General features: G+C 32.1%; 4 protein-coding genes and 1 long non-coding RNA gene across 6 annotated transcripts; 3 read left to right on the top strand and 2 right to left on the bottom strand.

Moving 5' to 3' along the window:
* On the bottom strand, window positions 5474–6809 carry LOC107608305. Of its 2 annotated transcripts, none has more exons than XR_001612800.2 (2): window positions 6288–6809; window positions 5474–5815 (listed from the first exon to the last, which is right to left on the bottom strand). It is a non-coding gene; the product is annotated as an uncharacterized LOC107608305 (long non-coding RNA). The 2 variants fall into 2 exon arrangements; XR_002351141.1 differs by having other exon boundaries at window positions 6324–6808.
* Window positions 9258–11500, bottom strand: LOC107606597. The gene is made up of 3 exons (XM_021107694.1): window positions 10885–11500; window positions 9803–10801; window positions 9258–9724 (listed from the first exon to the last, which is right to left on the bottom strand). The coding sequence occupies exons 1-3, from the start codon at window positions 11498–11500 to the stop codon at window positions 9258–9260; spliced, it is 2082 nt and encodes a 693-aa protein (XP_020963353.1).
* LOC110264986 lies at window positions 14209–14847 on the top strand. Its single transcript, XM_021107695.1, has 3 exons — window positions 14209–14219; window positions 14298–14442; window positions 14536–14847. Exons 1-3 carry the CDS (start codon window positions 14209–14211, stop codon window positions 14845–14847), a joined length of 468 nt encoding a protein of 155 aa, XP_020963354.1.
* LOC110264987 lies at window positions 19278–23082 on the top strand. The gene is made up of 9 exons (XM_021107696.1): window positions 19278–19431; window positions 20131–20164; window positions 20250–20515; window positions 20598–20617; window positions 20707–21178; window positions 21257–21445; window positions 21585–21778; window positions 21863–22097; window positions 22757–23082. The coding sequence occupies exons 1-9, from the start codon at window positions 19278–19280 to the stop codon at window positions 23080–23082; spliced, it is 1890 nt and encodes a 629-aa protein (XP_020963355.1).
* On the top strand, window positions 23089–24423 carry LOC110264988 (ATP-dependent DNA helicase PIF1-like). Its single transcript, XM_021107697.1, has 2 exons — window positions 23089–23641; window positions 23888–24423. Exons 1-2 carry the CDS (start codon window positions 23089–23091, stop codon window positions 24421–24423), a joined length of 1089 nt encoding a protein of 362 aa, XP_020963356.1.

A 25356-nucleotide genomic window follows, 5' to 3' on the forward strand; every position in this document is an offset into this window, starting at 1 on the left:
TTGAACTGTTAATGTCATTTGTATAGTTTTTTTTCTATGTTAAATACTTTAGATTTTTATTTCTTTGTATTCTATTTTTTTAGTGTATAATGATAATCACAAAAAAAAAAAAAATTTTTTTCTTAGAGGACCATATGATAAAAAGGATGAGTCTGAGCATCAAGGAGGCTATAATACTTCCATCTAGTAGAAAGATCATACTTCGAATTAACAGAGAGTTGTAACCAATTGATCAGGCGATTGGTTTATTAAATAAGTTTTTGGAAAGTTTGGGTGTTGACCTTTAACAATTTTTCATTTGTGAAAAGAGTTGAAGGACAATGAATAGGCTATCAAAGAACATGCCTATAACATAGTTAAGGTATAAAAGGAAATTTGATTATAAATATTTTTTGTTGAAAATTTTATACAAGTAGTTGAATTTTCGTAATTTGTATTTCACATGTTTAAATTTGATTAACTTATTTTGATTAACTTTTTTTTCCGTAATCCATTATCTTAGTTTTATACCTATTTAATGGTTTTGATTATTAACGATGTCAAAATTTTGTAGCGAGTCTTTCACTACGAAGACGACGATAGAAAAAAATAAAGTAGAAAATTATGCAAAGGATATAAAAAAAAAACTAGAAAGATACAAGATTTAAGTTATTTCATAAGTTTTATGACGAGACAAAGACTTTTGATGAGAATACTAAGTATCACCCATCAAAAATAGATGTAAATCACTGAAAATGGTTGATTCAATAGATGTTGAAAGATGACACAAAGGTAATAAATAATGAATTGGTATTTTATTCTATCTAATTTTAAACCCTTTGAAAGATGCTTAATTGACTCTGATAATAACAAAATTCTAAAATATCCTTACTTTAATTTCTTTTTCCTAAATCAAATATGCCTACGTAAAAGACTTCTTAACTTTTATTAATTTAAATCACGCTCATTTGTATTTGTCTTTTTATTTATAGGAGAAGTGCAGACAAAATATCTTAAATCGTTCAAAGCAAACTTACACATATTGGGAGTTTCAAAACATTCGCAAGACAAACAGATAAAAGAGGGAATCAACTTCTATTTTATTTCAATTTTTTTTTTTTGTAATATTCATTTGTTAGTTATATGTTTTTGTCAATATAAATCTTGTTATAGGAGTAATTACAGAAAAAACACATTAGTAGGGGAGAGATATGAAATATGGTTCATAAAAAGAAAGATGGTTCGTATATCCATGACGATACACGTGTTATTGGTGTAAATATTGTTTTAAAATTTTCTACTTCAATTTTTGTATTTATATTGGCTATAAATTTAGAGTCATTATAACCCAATTCTAATAGTCTATAGAAAGTAATTACGAATATTGAGAGTCAAGATGAATCCTCCAAGAAGCTTTCACAAAACGATTCATTTGCACAAGTCCTTGAAAATGAGCACTCAAAACGAGTTCATGGTGTAGGTTTTGTACTATGTCCAACTTAATTTTTTGGTAATACTACACAACAGTCGAACTCTGGTATGCAAATTGAAGAGTATCAGAAGATGATTGTAGAATTAAAGGTATAGGTAGTAGAAGAGATGGCAAAAAAATACCTAATCCAACAACAATAAGATAATTTGCCACATGATATTGCTGCAAAGTTAGATTCTTTGAGAAGAGCACTGACTTTATCGTGCGCTAGCAATTATGATCTAAAAAAAAACTATGAGTTTAAATCAATTGAAATAGATATTATAGAATTTTTTTTTGTGTTCATTGCTTGTTTACCTAATATTTTTTTTTAGTTTATAAACAATGATGCACTTAGGACAAATTACTATTATATATAGTATTTTAATATATATTTTAGCATTTTGTTTTTTAATTTGATGGAATGTTATTTATTTTAGTTAAATTTTAATAGATTAAATTAACATAAAAAGTAACACAAAATAAAGGATATAAAAATATTGATTGTGACATACAATAAAAATTCAGTTATACCCAAAAGAAAAAACACAAATAAAAAATTTGGCGACAGTTGCTAATTCGCCGCAAAATGGACACTAAAATTTCAAAATTCTATTGGCATTTTGCGGCAATTATAAAGATGAGACAATTTCATTTTTCAATATAGCAATGGTTATAACTACCGTAAAAATAATCCGCAGTAAAATTCTAACTTGCAGTGGTTTGAAGAACCTACCACTAAAAATTTAGCAACGTTTAATTTTAGAGTGGTCCGAAAATCATCACTATCTATTTTCCGACAATTAAAAATTGCTGCTATCTGCCAAAAGTAATGTAGTGATTTGACATTCACATAGACAATAATTATAATTTTAACGACAATAACGACGACGACGATAATAATAATTATTATTTCATTAGTTAGATTTAAGAGATTGGATTTCACAAGGGTGTTATCCTTCTTGTGCGTTATTCAATCATCCTGTGTAAGATGGAGTTGCATCCACTTTTTGTCCTTCGACATACATGAATAAAATTATACAAGAATCTGATGCTCCAAAGTCCAAAAAATAAAAAATAAAAATTATTGGCCAATCTTTTTCATTGTAATCTTGGATGAATATAACGGTTTAATTTCTCAAGCTATTATTCCTTTACCAACATTATTCCCTATGGATCATAGTATATTTAGGAAATCATCAAAAGAGGAACATTCACCATCAATCTCAGCATAAAAGGCGTGGAAGTTTTAGATATGTGTGGTTGATTTGGCAACACCATGCTTCTAAATAAAAACATATTCATAAGGTTTTGTTCTGCCTTCCCTAATTTATCTAAAAAAATAGAAGGACGTTAGAGAAACGTGTGCATTTTATATCCCTAAAATATTATAACATGTGGAATTGTGGATGTAACTTTTTTCTCATATAAAAAGGAAAACAAGAAAATAATATTCTTCTCGTGATAATATTAATAATGTACGTGGCTCTCTTCTGATTTTCCAGCATGGAAACACATTAAATTTGCCACTTCCTTTTCTTCTTCTTATTTAATTATTTATTTTTTCATTATGGGTTTTGGCCTGTTGATTAGGACTCTTCTATAGTGTGTGCTTTGTTGGCAATTGATTGATTCTATGTAACAAGGTTTGGATAGAATAATAGCATATAACAACTATTGTTGCTAAAAATTTCTTTATCCTTATCCGATTCTATACCAGAGGCAGAATGAAAATGTGGTTTATGTTTATTCATGTCCTTAGAACCTTAGCTTATTACCTTTGAATGTGTTCATGTCAACCTTATCCTCACAACAGTTCATAACACTATAAAGAAAAAGGCAAAAAGGGAAAAAAAAAAAAAAAAAAGTGTTTTGTGTTACATGAAACCAGCACTATATGCTACACGTTAGGTAAATTAATGTGAATCATTTAATTTTGGTCCTAAGTCAATGCAAGAAAGAATGACTAATTTTGTATGGAAAATTTGGTAATCTAGAATTGGGGAGGGAGAAAGATTACGATAACTCAATAATGCAATAATAATGTATGTCTAGAAATTCCATTTTGATGATGTAATAATAAGCATGGTTCTCAATTCTCATTGAACATTTAGTATTTTGTATTTTTCAATGTTGTGTAATAATCAACTATGTGTGACTATTGTTCACCAGATGGTGCCATCTCATACATCTAGAAATTTAAGGGGACTAATCATATTAATACAAATTTCATGTCCAAAAGTTGGATTGGTTATCAAGATTATTTGATCCATGGGAGTGGGGATTGACTAATGCAATCATAGCTTTAAAAATATCTCTTAATTAATTTGGGTGGTAAACTAATATGTCATTTTTGTGTCGTTAGTTCTTTCTTGACTTCTTAAACATTTTTATCCCTCCTAAGTGATAACCTATCAGATATTAATACAGAAAAAGTTTTAAGTGTACCAGAAATATCGATGTTTCAGTTATTTTAACCGTTGATCTGAATTATAAATTAATATACTTGAAATTTTTTTATTAGTATATATTTCAAAAGGTATTGTTGGAGTTAGTCTCATATCCATAATTTTTTTTTTGGGGTGGTGTTGTCATGTGCAGCATTTAATTTGAGGATGCCATGTTGCAAATCAAGAAGAATAACACTTGTCTCCTGGGTTTTGCCATATGAAGAAAGATTCAAAAGATTATCTTAATTTCTAAATTAGGTAAGCTAAATCGATCTTAAACACGCATTAGGTTATTATTATCATTATTAATTATTTTGTATTTATGGAACATGTTAGATTATTGTAGTGACTAATTTAAGGTCAATCTCAGTTTTATCCCAAAATTGTTGTATTATTTCATGTTATGTTATTCAATATATTCTTTAGCTTTTTGGTCAAGGGATACTAGAAATAATGAAAATAATTTTAGGAAATTAAAATGGATACCTAGATGGAACTGGTCCATAGGCCAACCAAAAGGGCATCAAATCTGAGCAAATCTAGTCCAGCTAAGAGATTGTGACCCTTAAAAAAGAGACCCATGCAACGTGGCCACTTTTGATTAAATGTTCGAGTGGGTCCAACAGGAACCAATTCCCAAATATCTATAACTTTTATAATTTTTCATTCCTATGATAAAATTATGTGGCATTTTGTTATAGGGTACAATTATATTATTCTAAGTTCTAACTGCAAACTAATTACTCGGTGAAGAACATATGCTAATTGCTGAGTAATTATATTTATATTACTCTTCCGTTTTCTTATCCCTCTTTTTTTAATACATAATTATTAAGAAAATTGTAATTTAGAAACCAATTTTATCAAACAACTTTTGATTTATAAAAATAGAGAATAATAACAGCATTTTTCACATTTGATATATTAAGAATATAATTAATAATTCAATAATAAATTTTACATAAGAAAAACATGATAAGTATATGCTGAGGAAAAAAAATTAAAAGTGAGAAATACCCTTTTTTATTTAAAAGAAGAAGATGAAGTGCTACTGTAAAAATAAGCAAAAATTAATCTTTTTATGATAAAAGTAAAGATGTAATGTAAATATATTGGATATTGGGAGAAGAGGAGTGCTAGGGGCCAGCAATTTTGGTGATTTGTAACCATTAAATAGCCATCAATGATGATTTTAATGGTGAAAAATTGGTGTGAGATTTCATCGAATAGATTACTTTTTCTTCTGGTTACATGCTGGCCAGAATTTAAAAAAATTGCTGGTCCACTAGACTTTTATTTGGGAAAATATACAAGTATGTGGTATGTCAGTTATGTAAAATGGCAGCCATGCAGGAGAAAGGCTCAGAAAGCGTTAGCTGCCTTGCGTTTACATCCAAATAGCAGGCTTTTTCATCAAACACAATCTGCATCTAAATAAAGTTCTAATTTAAATTTTAATTTTTTCATTATCTTTGTTATCTTCTTCTTCTTTTTTTTCATTCTCTTCTAAAATCCTCTATTTTTCTCCCTGTCATGATTAAAAATTCCCTATAATAGAGTCATAAAACCCATCAAACTCTCAACCTTCAGTTATGCATTTCAAATTTAACAATCAAATATCAAACAAATAAATAAACCCTAATCCATAGATTACAAATTCAGATACATTGATCAAATAAACTCAATAAACACAATCTTTATCAAATCAAACCAAAACTCTCGCTGAAAAGAGAATCCTTCGTCGTCACTTTCTCTTTTCTGTTTCTTCGTCTCTCTTGTCTTCGTCGTTCTCACTTTTGCTCTCATTTTCTGTTCCTTCGTTAGCAATGAAGCTCGTTATGCTTTGTTTCAACGTTTAGAAGAGAATGACGCCATGATTTTTTCTCCGTTAATCGTCGAACAATGTGCCTCTCCACTGGGAATGAATGCAGATTGGATCGAGTTGAATCAGATATAGCCAAAATTTCAATCCAATCTACACTAAAATCGTAGGACCAAACCCAATATCCGCGTTTTTTAAACGATTCGCATATTTGCACATCCAATCAGATATCGGATATATTTACAAAATATAAAAATATTTAAAAAATTTTATTTTTATTAAAAATTATTAAAATATTAATAAATTTTTTTTCCTCTTTTAAATATATTTACTTCTAAAATATTATTAAATATATTTTTTAAATAATAAAAAAATAATACAATATACATAATAATAATTATTATTTAAAATAAAATATAAAAAAAATATCTACTTATTTATGTTATATGAATCTATTATCTACCTAAAATCCGTAATTCAATAAACAAATTCGATTCAATCTAACCCAATAGCATTGTAAATCAAATCAATATTCACAATTTTTAAATTAAATTCAAATAAATACCACACATATGGAGATCCAATTCAATCTATGAACAACCTTACAGCCTCCACAGCGTTGCTACCCATAATTCTCACCATATCGCCTAGACAAAGATAAGAGAATGGCGTGACAGTTTTCGTCCCTATTACTATTTGTGTTCCTATGTTCTCTCACTTCTCTTCCTTTGTGGCTAAGGAAAAGAAATCAGAGAGTGGTTTTTGAAAACAAGAAAGACTAATGGTTTAATTCACATAAAAGGTTGGAGCTTTGGATCGGTGATAAGGAGAAAGAATGGAGAAAAAAAAGGAAACAAAGCCCTCGTTCGGAAGGATTACATGGTTGGTGCTTTCAGGGAGCGGAGCTCAAGGCAGAACCTGCGGCACTTGACGAGTTTCAAATATGGTGGCATCTGTAGCAGTGACTACATACTGGATGAAGAAGAACTCGTCTCCTAATTTCTAGGTGTGTTGGTGTTGGGCTTTAGTCCAACAAAGATCCAAAATAAAAAAAATTCACATTTGGTATTTTATTTAGATTTTGTTAGGTAGAAAATAATTTTTGTAAATAATAGATTTTAAAATTAGCCTAATAAAATAAAAATATATTATACTCCTAAATTATTTATCTAAATTTTAATATTATGATGATCATTTGTACACCTAGTGAATTGAAACTCCGATATATCTATTGTTCACATTATTTAATATTTTTATTGTCTATTTATATTTTTTATTTTATTTTATTGCCATGTTAGATATTCCAAAAAAATAGAAAAGGACGATTTTAAAGCGTTTTTAAACGTTGAGGATGATTTTAACAAAAAAAAAAGGCTAGGGACGAAATCGATTTTGACCCCAGACCTTGGGGACGAAAAAAGTACTTATCCCTAAATATTATTATAGTGACATTATACAGAAATTAATTTCTAAATGGATAACAGAACGGTGAAGTGCAGATAAATGGATGCATGGAGTGATGTCCATAAATGTGGACCTGTGAAAATCAGAGACCTGCAAAACGCAGGTAACATTTTGCAGGAACAAGAAACAGAAAATTGCAGGTCCTGCAAAACGCAGGCTGTGATTGGCGTGAAAATGGAACAAGAAATTGAAACGTGTCCTGTATGCCGACAGGACCAAAGCTTGACCAACTTCGAACTGAGCAAAACGCAGAATGCGTTTGTTAGTGAACCAGAGCAAAACGCTGATTGCGTTTTGTAAGCTCCATACATGCATGCGTGCCACGTGTTTTGGGAGGGGTTCAGCTGGGTCCTTATAAGTGAGAAACGCAGATTGAAGAAGCATAGTTACCGAAGTAAACTCATTACCAAAGAAATAGTTGGGGGAGAGTGAAAGAGCTGTGAATCAGCTCGGTGAAGAAGAGCTACATGGTATGGTATAGGAAAAAAAAATGGTGCGTGACTATACCAAACCAGAAGATCATATTATTGAGTTTATAATACTGGTTATGATAGTGAGAATAAGTTATTATTAATTTTTAATAATTAATAATACTGTTTAATAAATAATAGATAAATATTCGTGATTTTTTAACAGTTTATTATTATTATGTTTTAACCAGTATTATTTAGAATTTAATAATTATCATTTTTTTTTGCAGGCTATCAGAAATTTGTTGCCCAGAAAACTGGATCCGCCAGATACGTTGAATGAGGTAGCTGCAGTGACATTGGCATTGACTGGTTTTCAACATGTTTCGCGAGTGGGCGAAATGAGAGGTCATTCTGCACTACTGAGTGCTTTGGTGGAACGCTGGAGGACGGAGACTCACACGTTTCATCTTCCGGTCGGTGAAGTGACGGTAACACTGGAAGATGTGAGCTATATTCTTGGTCTCCCGATTAATGGGATGCTGTTACGGGTAGATCAGATAGCAGCCACCAGTTTTTGGTGGAGAACTGCATTGCGTGTTTTAGTCGGGAGCCCGGTCCGGACGATCACGTGTTGGAAAAGGTTAATATTGCTTGGGTCCGGCGGTGCAGAGACACCGAGCCGTGTGATACTCAGGAGTCTCTCGAGCGGTACGTCCGAGCGCACATTTTCTGCATGCTTGGTACAGTTGTGTTTCCGGATAAGTCGACCGTTTCACTGAACTCGAAGTTTCTACCGCTACTTAGGGATTTTCACCGGATTTCAGGGTATAGTTGGGGAGCAGCCAGTTTGGCACACCAATATAGATCGTTGTGTCATGCCTCACGATACAACTGTAAGGAAATGGATGGCCGTTTGGGCGTGGGAGCGTATGCCGTTCCTGGCACCTATACCCCGCGATCAACTCGGCAATATTGGTGTTCCACTAGCGCGACTGTATTGGCTTTTAGCGTTGTTGTTATTGTTATTATTATTATTAAGCTTATTCATATTATTATTATTATTATTATTATTATTATTTTGTTCTTCTTATTAATAATGTTATTATGTTTTCGTTAGGTGGAGTCATTGGCGCCGACATACGAGATATATACGGCGGCCCACTACGCATTTTAGGCGAGGTCTCGACGACATGGGAATTGACGACGTAAGTTGGCCCATATGTTCATATGCTCCACTCAGTCGCCTTTAGTGTCATTCGAGTGCATAGAATGGCACGCGACAGATCGGGTCAGACGACAGTTCGGGATGCAGCAGCTACCACCAGGCCCTGCGTTCAACCTTGGTCGTGATCACTGCAAGCGGCTGACAGGAGCACAGAACCATGACTGGGGACAGATTTACAGTCAATGAGTTAACAGATGGACATTTGACCGCTATAACACATTGCAGCTAGGCGAGGAGATTATTGACTTCCATCCTCTCCCAGTGTACTACGAGTGGTACACGCAGTAGTATGGGATTCACCTGCGGCTGTCAGATAGAGTTCCAGGCGGAGAGATTGGCGCCGATGAACCACAGCAGCAACAGGAAGAACCAGCTGGCCCTCACCAGGGAGTCCCGCCTCATGAGCAACAGGAACAGGTATTGTTTTTAATTCCTAGAAATGGCCACAGTCACAGTGTCGTTGCGCAAGGTTGACCGTGTAAATGGTACCATCTTGCATTTCGCGAACCTCAAACATCTCATTGCGCCTGTCAAACCGGTTGACCACAACGTTTCCTGCACGTCGAAAGCTTTCCTCAACTCTCTTCGTTGCAAATTCTGAATACGTGAATCCGTTGCGGCGACGCTCATGAGCCTCGGTACTCTTCCGAGTGAACAACTCATTCAGCCGATAAAAAGTTGACCGGACAAGGACAGTTACAGGAAGGTTGCGTGCACCCTTCAGGACAGAATTTATGCACTCTACCGAGTTTGTCGTCATATGTGCCCAACGATGACCACCATCGAATGCCAACACCCATCTCTCAACACCGATCTCATCGCACCATTGAGTATATGCCTCACCCCGCTCTTTAAGCCTTTGGTAGTTTTTGTTGTACTCCTGCTCCGTCGTAGAATAGCCTGTTGAACAAACCATTTAATCATAAGCAGATGCCACAAATTTACTATGAATAGAACCATAACATCAATTTGAAATACCTGTATTCACCACAAGTTTATGCAAATATGGAGCCTTGAACCTCCTCAAGAAGTTGGACCCGATGTGCCTGATGCAATACATGTGCCACGCCCTTGGTGGTGACCATGCACTGTTACTGCGAGCTATTGCAGCGTTGATGGAGGTATGGCGGTCAGAAATAATACCCACACCATCAATGGTAACAACATATCTCCGCAAATTGGTTAGAAAAAACTCCCACGCGTCTGCTGTCTCGCCCTCGACAATCGCAAATGCAATAGGCACAATGTTTTGATTCCCATCTTGTGCAACCGCTACCAGAAGTGCTCCTTTATATTTTCCGTACAGGTGCGTACCATCAACCTGCACCAGCGGCTTGCAGTGTCTGAATGCTACAATACACGGATAGAAGCTCCAAAAAACACGGTGCAGAACTCTTACACCTTGAACCTCCTCACTCTTGCGGTAAACGGAGAGCGTTTTAATTTGAACACGAGACCTTGGCATCTTCACTATCATTGCTTTCAACCATACTGGCAAAGTCTGGTAAGAAACTTCCCAATCGCCGAAAATTTTTGCGACAGCTTTCTGCTTTGCCAACCAAGCCTTGCGGTAACTCACAGTATAGTTGAACTTGCCTTGAACTTCTGCAATAACAGACTTCACCTTTATCGAGGGGTCTGCTTCGACCAATGGCCTAATGGCATCTGCAATTGTGTCTGAGTCCAACTTGGCATGATCTTGTGAAATCGTGCCCATGGTGCATGTGTGCTTGCCATTGTATCTCCTGATCTCCCAACAAGCTTTTTTTCGAATCAAGCTAGCTCGAATAAGCCAGTCACACCCTGCACCATACCCCTTGCATTTCGCATAGAATGTCTGCGGCTTAGACTCATACACAGTGTAATCAACTCCTCTAGAGATGGTGTAACTTTTGATTGCAGATATCACCGACTCTCTCGAACCAAATTCCATTCTGACACTAAACTCGTCATCTTCCGCCGCAACATTGCCTTCACCTACGACATACGCACCGCCATCAGTTAGACAAGGCAAATAAAATAAGCACTATAGAAAACTTCAGTTAATAATTATGACATACATGTATTCGCATACTCAGGAAATTCCAGAGCATGCATGGCTTCGAGATCTAGAGTCCGCATAAAAGACGGAACACCAAACGGGTGCTGGCTTACAATCGCATTTGCTTCATCTTGCACCGCCGGATTGCCTGCTAAGTCTCTGTCATCGTTTTCGTCATCGACTTCATAGTTAGCTTCGAATTCGTCTTCACTGTCATTATTATCTTCTTCCCAATCTATATCCCCGAGCTCATCAACATTGATCTCGTTGTCGACCATACTCATCCCCGGCTGCTGTTCAAACTCAACGTATAGCTCTATCATCGGCACGTGAGATCGGGTTTGTTGATAAATATACAACATCTGCTGCATACTGGTATCGTCAGTGATGGGCATTATTTGAAACTGTATTAAGCCACCAAATACTTGCACAGGACTTCTGTATAAAAGATTGCTCACCCTTTTCAAAATGTGGCTTTGAATGTTATTACAAAGACCATTTTGCAACTCGACAAAACCCATGGTACATGGAATGGCAAATGACAACGGACATTCACAAACAAAAGTGACTCCTTCATGTGTGTTTGTTACAACCTCACCGTTATAATATACTCGCAAGTTTGCAACACATTCCATAACTTCAGCCTTAACTAACTCTATTTTTTTGACACAGTTATCTGCCAAAAAAACACCTCTCTAAGGACTTTATGCAAGAAAAAACAAGAGAAGAAGTGAAGATGAAGATGAACATCACCGGACTTCATATTTATAGGCAAACTTGTGGATTTAAATATTATTTTGTGTACAAAACGCAACCTGCGTTTTGGGGCTTCTAAAAAAAATTTTCTGACCCTAACAAAACGCAACCTACGTTTTGTGGGCTTCAAATTTTTTTTTCTTTTTCTAACATAGTAAAATGCAACTTGCGTTTAGTATTAAACCGAAAAAAAAAAAAAAAAACCAAAACGTAAGCTACGTTTGGTATATTTTAAAATTCAAAAAAAATAAATAAACACAATCACTGACCCATAGCAGTGCAATATTTTGCTATGCCTCCATTTCATGGTGTTACTCCATGAACTTCTCCATTTACAAAAAAATTAGCCGACATTATAAACTCCTTTTAATATATTAATTTTAATAAATACTATTATAGTACTTATTAATTTAATAAATTCTATTATGGCTTATATAAACGCGATCACCATTCACATTACATATAGATATATTAAACTAATAATATATTATATATAAGTATATTGTAGAAAAGATGAACATCAAATAATTCTCCCAAATATATGTACCAGTGTCTTATATTATGCCGTATGCCGTATGCCGTACGCCGTACGCGTAGAAGTTTCTTCATCTTGAAGCCTTTAAATTTCAGTTAAATATATAAGTGTCTTTATTTAGAACATAGCATAGTTGTCAGAATTTATTCTATTATATAAAAATTAGATGTCTATATTTAATAATGAAGTTAACGTGATATGTTTTGGAGAGTATTTTTCGATTTAATTATTTTAATTCATTCAATATAATTTATTGCACTAACTTAATTATATCAACTAATTGATTTAATTAGATATATTAATATAACTAATATAATTTATTATAATTTATATTACTTAATTAATTATACTACATTAATTATAATTCGTTATATTAGTGAATTAGTCTTTTTATTTATAAAGTCTAAAATAAAATAAATAAATTGTTATTTATTCTAATTAAATTTATTTATATACTACATATGAATTAACATTAATTTATAATACATCAAACTTGTGGATTGTGATAAAAACGCAAATCAGAAAAAAATAAAACGCATACAATTATAGAAGAATTAAATCTATCCTCTTTATTTATTTTTAACCATCGTTTTAGATTTTAATTTTTTTTAAAAGAAATGATAGTGGAATTTTATTAGATAAAATTATAGAAGAATCTACGAAGCAGCATAAATTATTGTTCTTTTAATCAAATCATACCACATGTAAAAATAAATTAATTTAAATAAATCGAATTTGCATATCTGTATAAATTAAATTGAATAAATTCGATTTAGGCAAATACATAGTAAATTGAATTCATAAGGTTCGAATTACATGCAACTTCTGAATAATTATAATGATATGGGTATTGTATATAAAAATTAATACAAAAATAATTTAAATTTTGTACTAACAATTTTAAATATTATTTTTTATAAAATTTTAAATTTTTTTATTATAAACACTTTTTGTAATTATTATAAATAATTTTATAAAATTTAAAAATGGCTTAAAAGATGTTATGAGTAAACTGTCTGACAAAAAACTGATTACAAAATCGGTCGAATCTGTAATTACTTGATGAACCGTTAGAACTGGCCGTTTTTTAAAAGGATTTTTGGTTTGTTAATAACTCCTCCAAACGGTACCATTTTGACTTTAAAAAAAATGAATCTCCAACGGCTTAGGCCGTAACCTGTAACCCAATCCCACTCCCACACTCCTCACTTATCTTCTCTGAAACTGACGTGAAATTTTGATATTGAAAGAGGAACCCTAGCTCTCCAAATCGCGAGTCCGCAGCCACCGCAGCGTCAGACTAAGAGAGAGCGTGTTGAGATAGAATTATCTACTATTGTAGTTAAAGCAATAGCAGAGGTTGAAGGTCAAGCGCATGAAGCAATTGACTAAGGATCATAAAAAGAGAATGCTTATAGTAATGGATGCAGGGTGAAAGAAATAAATGGCTTGCTGCGATCAACACAATCTTTGGTCATATTGAAGGTACTATTAACAAATCTTTTGGGAATTATATCAGATTAAGAAACAAAAAATTGGTGCTATATATCTAATTTTATTCTCATACCCTTTTTATTCTGTACCTCTTGAAATGCCAGTATCTATGATATAGAATGATTTAACAACATACAAAAATAAAATAATTTCATGCCTTTTCGAGACTTCTTGTGATTTACAGTACCTAATTAGTGTATGTAAAAATGGTGATTTCCTCTTCAGCATATATTGCTTCTTATTTTGATTTTTCAAAATTAAACTCCAGTTTGCAATGTAAATGAAACACAATAAATGTTGGCCGTTAATTTCTATCCTAATTTTAATAATTATTTTATTGATATGATTCAGATTCTTTAATCCTGAATAGTCCAAAAATTTTCTATTTTTTTTTAGTTGGATTTTGATAAAAATGTAAAGATTCTTGCAATCCTTACTAATACTGGGACTGAAAAGTGCTATGACTTTCTATAAGTATAGCATGGGTGATCACCACACTTACTATTTATCTATACTGAAATTCATAATATTTGAGTAATTTTATAGTGGCAGGTAGCAATGGTAGTTAGGTGAGTTCATGTGCCATGTGGATTGTTTCACAATATATTTTTTTATCTTTCACTAAATATGAGGTCCTTGATTTTTAGGTATGATCTCATCAAGTGTATCAATACTGGTCCAGCGCATAAGGTGTGGAAGCTTAAAGTACGTGTCATTATACTTTGGACCGTTTCTCACTTTGTAAAATCTGGGATGAAGGCACCTATTGAGATGGTTGTCCTTGATAAAGAGGTAAAATCTTCTCTTTGTATGTGAGATTTATTTTGGTAATGACTGAGTAATAAACCTCATTTATCTATGACTCTATAAAATTAATGCATTCAGGGAGATACAATTCAATGCACTGTTAAAGACATATTTGTTCCTATCTTTGAGGACCTACTCGCTGAGGGCAACGTGTACGTGGTCACTAATTTTAGAGTTACTTTAAATACCATCAAGTTCAAGTCTACTAGACATGAATTTAGAATCCACTTCAAGAGGGACACGATTGTGTGTCCGGTACAAGATTCTTTAGTTCCATTGAACGGATTCAATTTTGTTCCGTTCAAAACAATTCACGCAGAGTCTAAAGAAGATGGTTATTTAGTTGGTAAGTACTTTGTTAGATTAATCTATAATGCATGTGTTGTTTAATTCTTTGAGGTCTAATTTTTTAATCCTATATATTGTTTTGCACCATTTGCTGTCTTTTTTATTATGAGCATATAATGGACAGATATAGATTCAAGTAATGGTTGTTGCTATTCCTCTCAAGTCTCAAGTATTATAGATTCATATAATTTTCGTGAAATTTATTTAAGTAAAATTTGCTTCTCTTTTTATCTTGTAACCAAATATACATCCCAAGAGCTTATAGGGTGTAACCCGTAAGAAATTAGTTATTACCCATGAAAAAGAGTTCGGTTTTATTTTGGGCTTTTGCCATGAATGTTAACTTTGTATCTTTTGAATTGATTGAAAATTTTTACATAATATAATATAATATATTGTGACAGAGCATGTCTTATTTTAAAAGAGTTGAATGTATGTGAAGCCATTTCGTTGATCACGTTATTATTGTCAATCAGAGATGTTTGTTTATTTAACATGATAAAAATGTAAAATTTTGAGTGTAAAAAAAAGGGGAAGCAAGCAAGGATCCTACTGGTTTTGATGAGTTTTTCCTTGATAAGGAGTTTCTATTCAAAGTCGAAGAAGAAACTACTAGATGGTGCGATTCTTATGATGTATCGGTGATAAGTTCTGATTCTACCATTTTAGCGAGGTGGAGGAACACTCAAGACCCAGTAAAATCTGGTGTACCCCCTGCTGGTCTTGTTAACCCTGTTCAGGTATATATATATATTAGACTATGTATATTAAGACTTAATTTGCCAAACATGAGGTGTTATTTATTTATTTTTTCATTGTTTTCTATGTAGCCTCGAGGTGAAGATGAATGTTCTGTTTGTGATGAGTCACCTGATCCAATCGTGGACAATTTATCTACTACTAAAAGACCTGTTGTCAGGGTATTCATTTAGTCTTCACTTATATGGCCTCTTTTATATTTGAGATTTCATTTTTTGGTTAAAATCTTAATTATACTTTTTTGTTTTGTTTTGTTTAAAGAGCCTGTTGGATGAGTTTAACATGTCTGGTGCTCTTTCCATTAAAAAGTAGCTGCTGTGAAACATGAGATTTTTCATGTAATGAAGATAAAGGAGCATGTTTTGAAGGTTTGGTGGAGTCTTAGCTATAGCTATTATCTATTGAAAGAACTGATACTATTCAAATTTTAAGATATTTTAAATTGAACAATTGTTGTTTTGATTTATTTAATTATCTATATTTTTGGGCATGCTAATGACACTAGAAGTATTTTCTTCTTATTTTAATACAAGTGGAACATGACTCTAATATATAAGTCAATAATTATGGGTATTATTAACATATTTTATATATATATACTATTTTAGACGTTATTTATTGTTGATTAATTGATGAAATTCTTTAGAATAGATATTTTTTTACTAATGGAATATGAGCTAGTAATTGTGTATGCTATTTCTAAGCTCTTTATTTATTTTTAACCATCGTTTTAAATTTTAATTTTTTTTTAAAATCAGTAATAGTGAAATTTTATTGATGCTAGATAAAAAAGGCATATGAATGAGATAAAACTATCTTAAATTTGCTGCGTATGATGCTTGGTTTAGAAAACCACAATAAAAGAATGAGATGACCACATATTTGTTAAAATAGGAGTGGTTCGTGAAGAAGATGGCACAAATTTTAAGCAATCATAAATGGGACCGATATACATTATTCATATTCTAAATTCTTCAACCTAAAACTTAAAATCCCAAATAAAAATTAGTATATGAATTTTTTTGAAATAAAATAATAACAATATATAAAAAGTGCTTTTAATTTATTGTTAATTAGTCATTGAACGTTCAAATAAAAAATATTAATAAATGAGAGACTTATCAAATAAAAAATATTAATAAATGAGAGTAATTACCGAATGAGAGTGATTGTTAGGGTGTTAGTATTATATGCTGTTGTGGCTCACTAAAATAAGTTACATTATATTTATGACTTCATAAATGAAAATTTTTTATTTTGCTCAAAAAAGGAAATTTTTTATTTAAAATAAAATAATTTTTTTGATTTTTTCCAACAAATTATAACATATACACATTAAAATTTTAGCCCAACCCAAAATACAATAAATCTATATAAGAACTCTACAATTACATATAATTATCATGTTCAGTATTTGATATTTGATTATTAGATATTTTTGAAGGTGTTACTGTTGCACATTGCACCACATCTTTATGTAAGTTTTTTTTTTGTTTCAAATAAATTTTTTAAGTGTCGATTAGTCTTCTATTGATTAGTGTTTTCATTTTATTTTGTTCAACTTTTTTGCAATCTTACTTTTTTATGGTTCACATGTTATAAATTTATTAGCTTAGTAATTGAAAATAAATAATATTTATATAATTGTTAAATATTTAAAAAATATTAAGACTATTATGCACTCTTTAAAAGTGCTGTTACTACACAATACATTATGTTTTACGTAAGCATGAGTGTATATTTGTAATTAATTATTTAATAATATATAATATAAAAATTAGTTTGACTTATATATATACCTCTTTTAATTAGATTATTAATTTGTGAATTAAAAGTCACTGTTAATATATTTTTACATATTTAAAAATTAAGTTTTTTACTTTTTAAGTAAAAAATGATACCTCATAAATTAATCAATAAATAATCAGTATTGTAAGTTAATGGATATTTAAAATTTAATTTTAAGATAAGTATTAAAATTTAAAAATTTGTATTCGTAGCTCATTATTACGGGAGAAGTACATTGTAGATAAGTGACTTAACAACGATAATGTATCTCACTCCAGTCATACAATCCAAGATTGCAAGGTTAAGATGAAGGATAATTTTGGCAAGAAAACGAAAAAGACTTGATGATAATGAATCTGCTTTTTTTTGTGCTTCTGGTAAGTGTTCTTGTGAAACTTTTTTAATTTCTATTTTTTTTTTATGAGAAATACAGTTTAAACTATCATCATTATTGAGAATATTAACAAAGTAGTTTGTACTATACATAATTTTTTAGATATTTTAATTTAGTGATTGAAAAACTGTAAATAACTATTCATCTTTATAATTTTTTTTAGAATTCATATTTAATAAGTTATAAATTACATAAAAACGATGCAATCTTCAAATCTTCATGTACTATATAAGTTAATTAATTATTTAATACAAAAAAAAAATCACAAGAAAAGAAGAATTAGTATTTTTTGTAATTGAATCTAATTTTACTTATAATTAATATAAGAAAATTTTGTATTAACACGGATTTTTTAGATTTTTCAATTCAAATCTTAAAGAACTATTTTCGTTTTTTTAAATTTCACCATTAAAGAAATCTATTCATCTAATCCTAAAATAATAATAAAAAAAACCTTTCTTTATTTTTTTTCTTCTACATTGCCCTCTTCACCTTAATTTTAGTGTTTTTGTCTACTCACACTTTAGTCAGTCCATGTCATAGTCATTTTTTGAAGTCAAAATTACTCCACTGTCCCTACAGTAAATCTCACAAACTTAGGCGCTCAACACTAAGAGATCCTTTTGACACATAGTTAATGCACTCATAGATAAAATTCACCACTTGCCACATGTTAATATGTCATTGGCCAATCAAACATTAGCCACACTTAGCCACTTAAAATCATGCTACCAGAGAACCCAGCTTTTAAATAATATGATATAGATACTCATTGATTTAGTTTAATAATTTAAAAAATAATTCAATAAAACTAAACCAATACAAAAAAAATTTAACTAAGAAAGTATACTACTAAAATTGTATAAAATCAAATACGAGATTAGTTAATTGAATAATTATTATTTGTGTTTCATTTATTTTTCTTGACTTAACAGTGTTGATAAATGTGAAAGTTTTTTCACTGTAATTGACTCATATTTATCTAAATTTAATTTATATCAGTTTAATGACGAAAATTTTTTATATATTTCTCATTACTCATTCATAGGGAAGCAACTATCTATGTATGGTGTATACTGTGCCTCGCATGGAATTGGACAAGAAAATACTCCTCCTAATTATGTAAGACCTTCTACATCAGAGATAAGATCTAAATCTTTAACTCTACGGACGGATCTCTCATTGACAAGAACTTCACTGTCCATGTTAACAAATAGTACGTATAATTAGTGATTGCCAAATGATTTATACACCAATATTTAACAAAAAGTATACTTCATCGGAAATCATTTATATAACATAGATTTATTACAATTCTAACATACTCCGGTGTACAAGGACCCGCCAATAATCTAACGAAAGTCGTTCCGCAAAATCAGCTTCCATCACATTGCGGTTTCCACAGATCGTGCCTAACAGAAAGGTAATTTAGAAAAGATGATCATCATTATTATATTCTTTTTTCCTATAGTGTCTAACGTTTAATTGAATAAAATTGAACTTTTTGTAAAGAAGTTCTACTATAATTGGGATGCAAAAAAGACAATCTTTCTCTGTTGTTGCTTCGGTGGCTATTAATTTGGCACAACTTTATGAAGATGTAAATTTATCGACTGTTAAGACGCACCCACCAAGCGATGACACACAAAGTGGCCAAAATGTTGACCCTTTTGTTGATGATGAAGGTAATTTCTCATTATATCAAGAATTTAAGTTTGTAGTTTTCAAGACATATGAATTATTAGTAATACATCAATATATATGTTTGCATTTTTTATGATTTCTATTTATTGTAGTTTTGAATGGTTATGATGATTGAATTTTGGATGTGGATATTGAAGATAATTTTATACCATCCTCCGAAACCTTAGACGGTATGCAAAAATTTTATCTGTATGTTTATTTGTATCTTTGTGTACATCATGGACTAAATTGCATCGGTATGACAACTGAGTATATAAAGAGAGTTCATTTGGCAGATGTCTGGAATATAGGAAATTCTATTTATCAATGTCAACACTGTAAAGCATGGATGTGGTCTGGAGAAGGGCTTGCTAAATCCAAACAGTCGCCCCAACCAAAGTTTTCATTATGTTGTATGGAAAGAAAGATTGAGCTTCCTCTACTTTCTGTGCCTCCTAATGAGCTCATTCAGCTTCATAATGGAGGAGATCAAAGAAGTATTCATTTCCTAAAAAATATAAGGACATTTAATTCAATGTTTTGTTTTACATCAATGGCCGAAAAAATTGACCGTGGGGTGAGCAATGGGACTGCTCCTCCAATTTTTAAGCTTGGGGGTCAAAACTACCATAGCATTGGTAGCTTACTTCCTCCTGATAGTTTGTGACCAACATTTGCCCAGCTATATATCTATGACACAGAAAATGAGATTGATAATCGAATAGGCACACTTCGGTAATTTTCATGCAACCAGTAAAATTTTTTAGTTATTTCTTATTTGTGAGAAAAAATAACATAAATTTTATTATTTTTTTCACAGTTCCAATGAAGCTATAAATGAGAGGGATAGGGAAATTGTGGCAATATTAAGAAACATGCTAGATAAATATAATAGTTTGGCAAAGTGTTTTCGCTTTGCAAGAAATAGGTACCAACAGGAAAATTGCACAAACATAAAGTTTAAGTTGATTAGTAAAAGGACTACAGATGGCAGGACATACAGCTTGCCATCTGCATCTGAGGTAGCTGCATTGATTGTTGGCGATGTCAAACAACTTAGCAAAGATAGAGATATTATTATAGAGAGTCAATCTAGAAAACTCCAGCGGATTGATGTTTTTCATCCATTTTATTTAGCCTTGTAATATCCATTGTTGTTTCCGTATAGGGAGGATGGATTTCATTTGGGTATTGCAACATCAGATTCTATCTCCGCTAGGCCTACAAAGAAAAATAAAACAATTACTTTGCGACAATTCTTTGCTTTTCGACTATAGAAAAGGACGGGTGAATCTCCGTTAATTCTGAGATCAAAGAGATTATTCCAACAGTTTCTGGTAGATGCCTACACAATGGTGGAATCAAAGAGGTTAAAATTCTTTAGGTGTAAACAACCACAGTTGAGGGTTGATAAATACAAATGTCTGCATGAAAGTCTTATAAACGGGGATGTAGATGCTGCAAGGCTTGGCAAAAGAATCATTCTTCCCAGTACTTTTATCGGTGGACCTAGGTATATGATGAATAATTGTAAAGATGCATTTACAATTTGCAAATATACAGGATATCCTAGCTATTTTATTAACATGACCTGTAACCCTGAATGGGATGAGATAAGGAGAGAAGTGACTCCCATTGGATTGAAGGCAGAAGACCGTCCTGATATATTGTGTCGAGTTTTCAAGATCAAGCTTGATGGTTTGATTGATGGCGTAAAAGAGGGAAAAATCTTTGGCAAAATTTTGGGATGTAAGTCTGTGTTTATGCAACACTTTATTAAAATCTTATGTTGTAATGCTTTGCTCATTTGTCTTTTTCAATTTTCAGACGTTTGCACTGTAGAGTTTCAAAAGAGGGGGCTTCCACATGCACATATCCTTTTATTCATGAGTAACAAGTTCAAGCCACAAACACCAGATGACATAGACAAACATATAACAGCTGAGATTCCTGATGAAAATGAAAGGGCAAATCTACATGGAGCTGTTCAAAATTACATAGTACATGGTCCATGTGGTCCGTACAACAAGAATTCACCTTGCATGAAGAATGGATTCTGTTCAAAGTTCTATCCTAAAGAGTTTAGACAGCGAACACTCACTGATGAGGCCGGAATGTGTACTAGACAATAAGTTCATTGTTTCGTATAATCCAGAATTGTTGCTCAAGTTCGGGTGCCACATAAATGTGGAATACACATGCCAAACAAGTTTTATTAAGTATCTGTTTAAGTATGTACACAAGGGTAATGACCGCGTAACAGCTACTCTATACAATGCTGGTGATTCATCAGAAGCCACACAAGTTGTTGACGAAATTAGGAATTACTACGATTGTAGGTACATTTCGGCATGTGAGGCAGTTTGGCGTCTATTTGGATATGAAATCCAAGAGAAAGAACCATTTGTGATTAGACTTCCATTCCATTTGGAGGATGAGCAACCTGTGGTTTATGGTGAAACTTCTAATGTGAATGATATCGTCGAAAGAGCAATATCTCATAAGTCCATGTTTTTGGGATGGATGGCGGCGAACATGTCATATCCCTGTGCTCGAAGTCTGACTTATGCTGAGTTTCCAACCAAGTTTGTTTGGAAGGACAATTCTTCAAAGTGGTTTCCTCGAAAGAAAGGCTTCGCAATTGGAAGGTTGACTCATGTACTTGCAGGTAATGACGAGTTTATATTCATTTTTTATCTTACTTATTTAATGATTTAAATTTAAAATCTTAACAGCCTGTAATGTTCAAATAACTTTCAACAGTTATAATCTGTAGATTACACAATTTTTTATTTTTCTATATTTTTCAGAAAATTATTCTTATGCGGATGTGTAGCTATATAATAATTAAAATAGCATAGCTTAATCCATTTAACAACTTAAAAGTCGGATTTTAACCAAGTTTTTTGTGGCAAATACCGAAGAATATTACCAATGACTTCTCTTGAATACTCAAAGAGGATGTATGAGTTTTCGAGATATAAGAACAGTAGGAGGAACAATTTATGCTACGTACAGAGATGCATGCTTCGCCCTTGGACTCTTGCAAGATGACAAAGAATCATTGATGCAATTAAGGAAGCAAGCTCATGGGCCTCAGGATCATATGTTAGGAGGTTATTTGTCATTCTATTAACATCCAACAATATCTCAAGACCAGAACATGTCTGGGATAGATTTTGGCATGAACTCTCAGATGATATTTGTTTCGACAGCGAGCCGTGATGAACATGAGGGGTGAGTTTTTATTAATTACAATGATAAACGTTCTTCCTTATTGATCATTTTTAGTTTGATTGAATTTTTACAGTATCGTATAATATGCAGAGTTAACAATGTCAAATGATGAGATTAAGCAGTTGTGCTTAATGGATATAGACAAGATCTTATATTCCTATGGTAAAACCTTGAAAGACTATCCTCCTATGCCTTTAGCAACTGAAGTTGATAGTCCTTTGTTAACCAAAAGGGTTATTAGGGAAGAGCTAAACTTTAACAGGGATGATTTAAAGAAAAATGCCTCAGACATGTTAGCCATCGCAATACCTGAGCAGAGATATGCATTCGATAAAATTGTTACAGCTGTGTATTGTGATGAAGGGGGTTTTTTCTTTGTGTATGGTCATGGGGGTACTGGAAAAATATTTCTCTAGAACCTTATGTCTGCTGAGATTCGCTCAAGGGGTGATATAGTGTTAAACGTTGCTTCAAGTGGTATTGCATCTTTACTTCTTCCCAATGGAAGAACGGCACACTCAAGGTTCAAAATACCGCTGAATATAACTGAGGATTCTGTATGTAACATCAAACCTGGTTCCCCTCAAGCAATGTTGTTGTTGAAAGCCAAACTTATAATTTGGGATGGGGCTCCAATGGTTAGTAGGTACTGCTATGAATCGCTTGATAAATGCTTGGGTGATATCATGAGGTGTTCTCCAACATATAGCAAAGATTTGTCCTTTGGAGGAAAAGTGGTTGTACTAGGTGGAGACTTTAGACAAATTCTTTCTATCATTCCACAAGGATCGAGACAAGATATCGTTCATTCAACTGTGAATTCGTCTTACCTTTGGAAGTTTTGTCAGGTGCTCAAACTAACAAAAAATATGAGACTCTTTGTAGGGATGACTGCTTCAGATCAAGATGAGACAGAGAAATTTGGTGAGTGGTTATTGAAAGTTGGTGATGGTCTAATATGTGACAATATGGATGGTGAATCTGAGATATGTCTTCCAGGAGATATTGTTATTCCTTCTTCGGACCAGGCATTTGATGAGTTGGTTCATTTTTCTTATCCAAATATTTTGAAAAACATGTCCTCAAAGGATTTTTTCAAAGCAAGAACTATACTAGCTCCCACACTAGACATTGTTGAAGAGGTCAACAACCATCTGATGGCTATCATTCCTGGAGGGAAAAAATTATATCTTAGTTCATATTCTATTTGTATGGATGAAGGGAATATGGAGAGTCAACTAGATCTCTGTAGTTTTGAATTACTGAATAGCATAAATTGTTCTGGTTTGCCTCTACATAAATTAATACTCAAGGTTGGTGTTCCGGTGATGTTACTGAGGAATATTGACCAATCTAGTGGTCTTTGTAATGGTACAAGACTACAAGTTAGGAAGCTTGAAAATCATGTCATAGAATGTGAAGTTTTAACGGGTAACAATGTTGGTCATATTGCTTTGATTTCAAGAATGAATATGGTACCAACAAATGAAACTGTCCCAATTAGATTCCAACGAAGACAGTTTCCCATAATAGTATCGTTTGCCATGACAATTAATAAGTCTCAGGGACAAACTTTATCTCATGTTGGATTGTACATGTCCAGACCAGTTTTTACATATGGCCAACTATATGTGGCACTTTTAAGAGTTAAGAGTAAGAGATGTTTAAACGTTTTACTTATAAATCACGTAAGAATGTCTGCAAATTCAACCATCAATGTTGTTTATAGAGAAGTCTTTGAAAAAATAGTATTCTAATATAAATATTTTAATTTTATTTTAAATTCTGTATCAGTGTATAATTATTTTACTTTAGTGAATTTATAATATTATTAAATAAAAATATAATTAATTTAAAAATGAGTGAGTTTATAACTAAAATTAAAATAAAGGGTAAAGTATACTTTTTATCATTGAAGTTTGGCAAAAGTTTTAAAAATACACCTAAATTTTATTTTGTTTCAATTTTGTCCCAAAAATTTTCGATTTGCATCAAACATACCCTAGACGGCTAAATTTTCAAAAAATTTAAGACCAATCTAACAACAATTTATGAAAATTATGTTTGATTTGTTTATGTTGAAGGTTGTTCTTATAAAATTGTTGTTGAATTAGTCTTAAATTTTTAAAAAAATTAGCCGTCAGGGGTATATTTGATGCAAATCAAAAACTTTTGGGACAAAATTGAAACAAAATAAAACTTAGGAGTATTTTTAAAATTTTTGTCAAACTTTAGGGACAAAAATATACTTTATCCTAAAATAAATTATGTAGAAGTAAACTATTTAATGAAAGATATCTAATATTTAGAATAAATCAATAAAACTATAGAATTGAATTGAATTATAGTGTTTGGAATGTTTATCAAATGAATTAAAGTTTTATAATAGACAACTTTATCTTTTATTAATATAAGGGTTAAGTATTTTTTTCGTTCCTAAGGTTTGGGGTCAAAATCAAAATCGTCCCCAACCTTTTTTTTTATTAAAATCATCCCCAACGTTCAAAAACGCTTTAAAATCATCCTTTCTCGAATTTTTGGACCAAAATACCCTCATCATCATCATTCTCCTCTTCACCTTCTTCATCCCACCACCTCCACTGCCACTAACACTACCACCACCACCACCACCACCACTACCACCACAAACACAAACACAAACACAAACACCACTCCCTCACCCCCCTCCG

Source organism: Arachis ipaensis, chromosome B07 (assembly GCF_000816755.2).
Source record: "Arachis ipaensis cultivar K30076 chromosome B07, Araip1.1, whole genome shotgun sequence".
Lineage (NCBI taxonomy): Eukaryota > Viridiplantae > Streptophyta > Magnoliopsida > Fabales > Fabaceae > Arachis > Arachis ipaensis.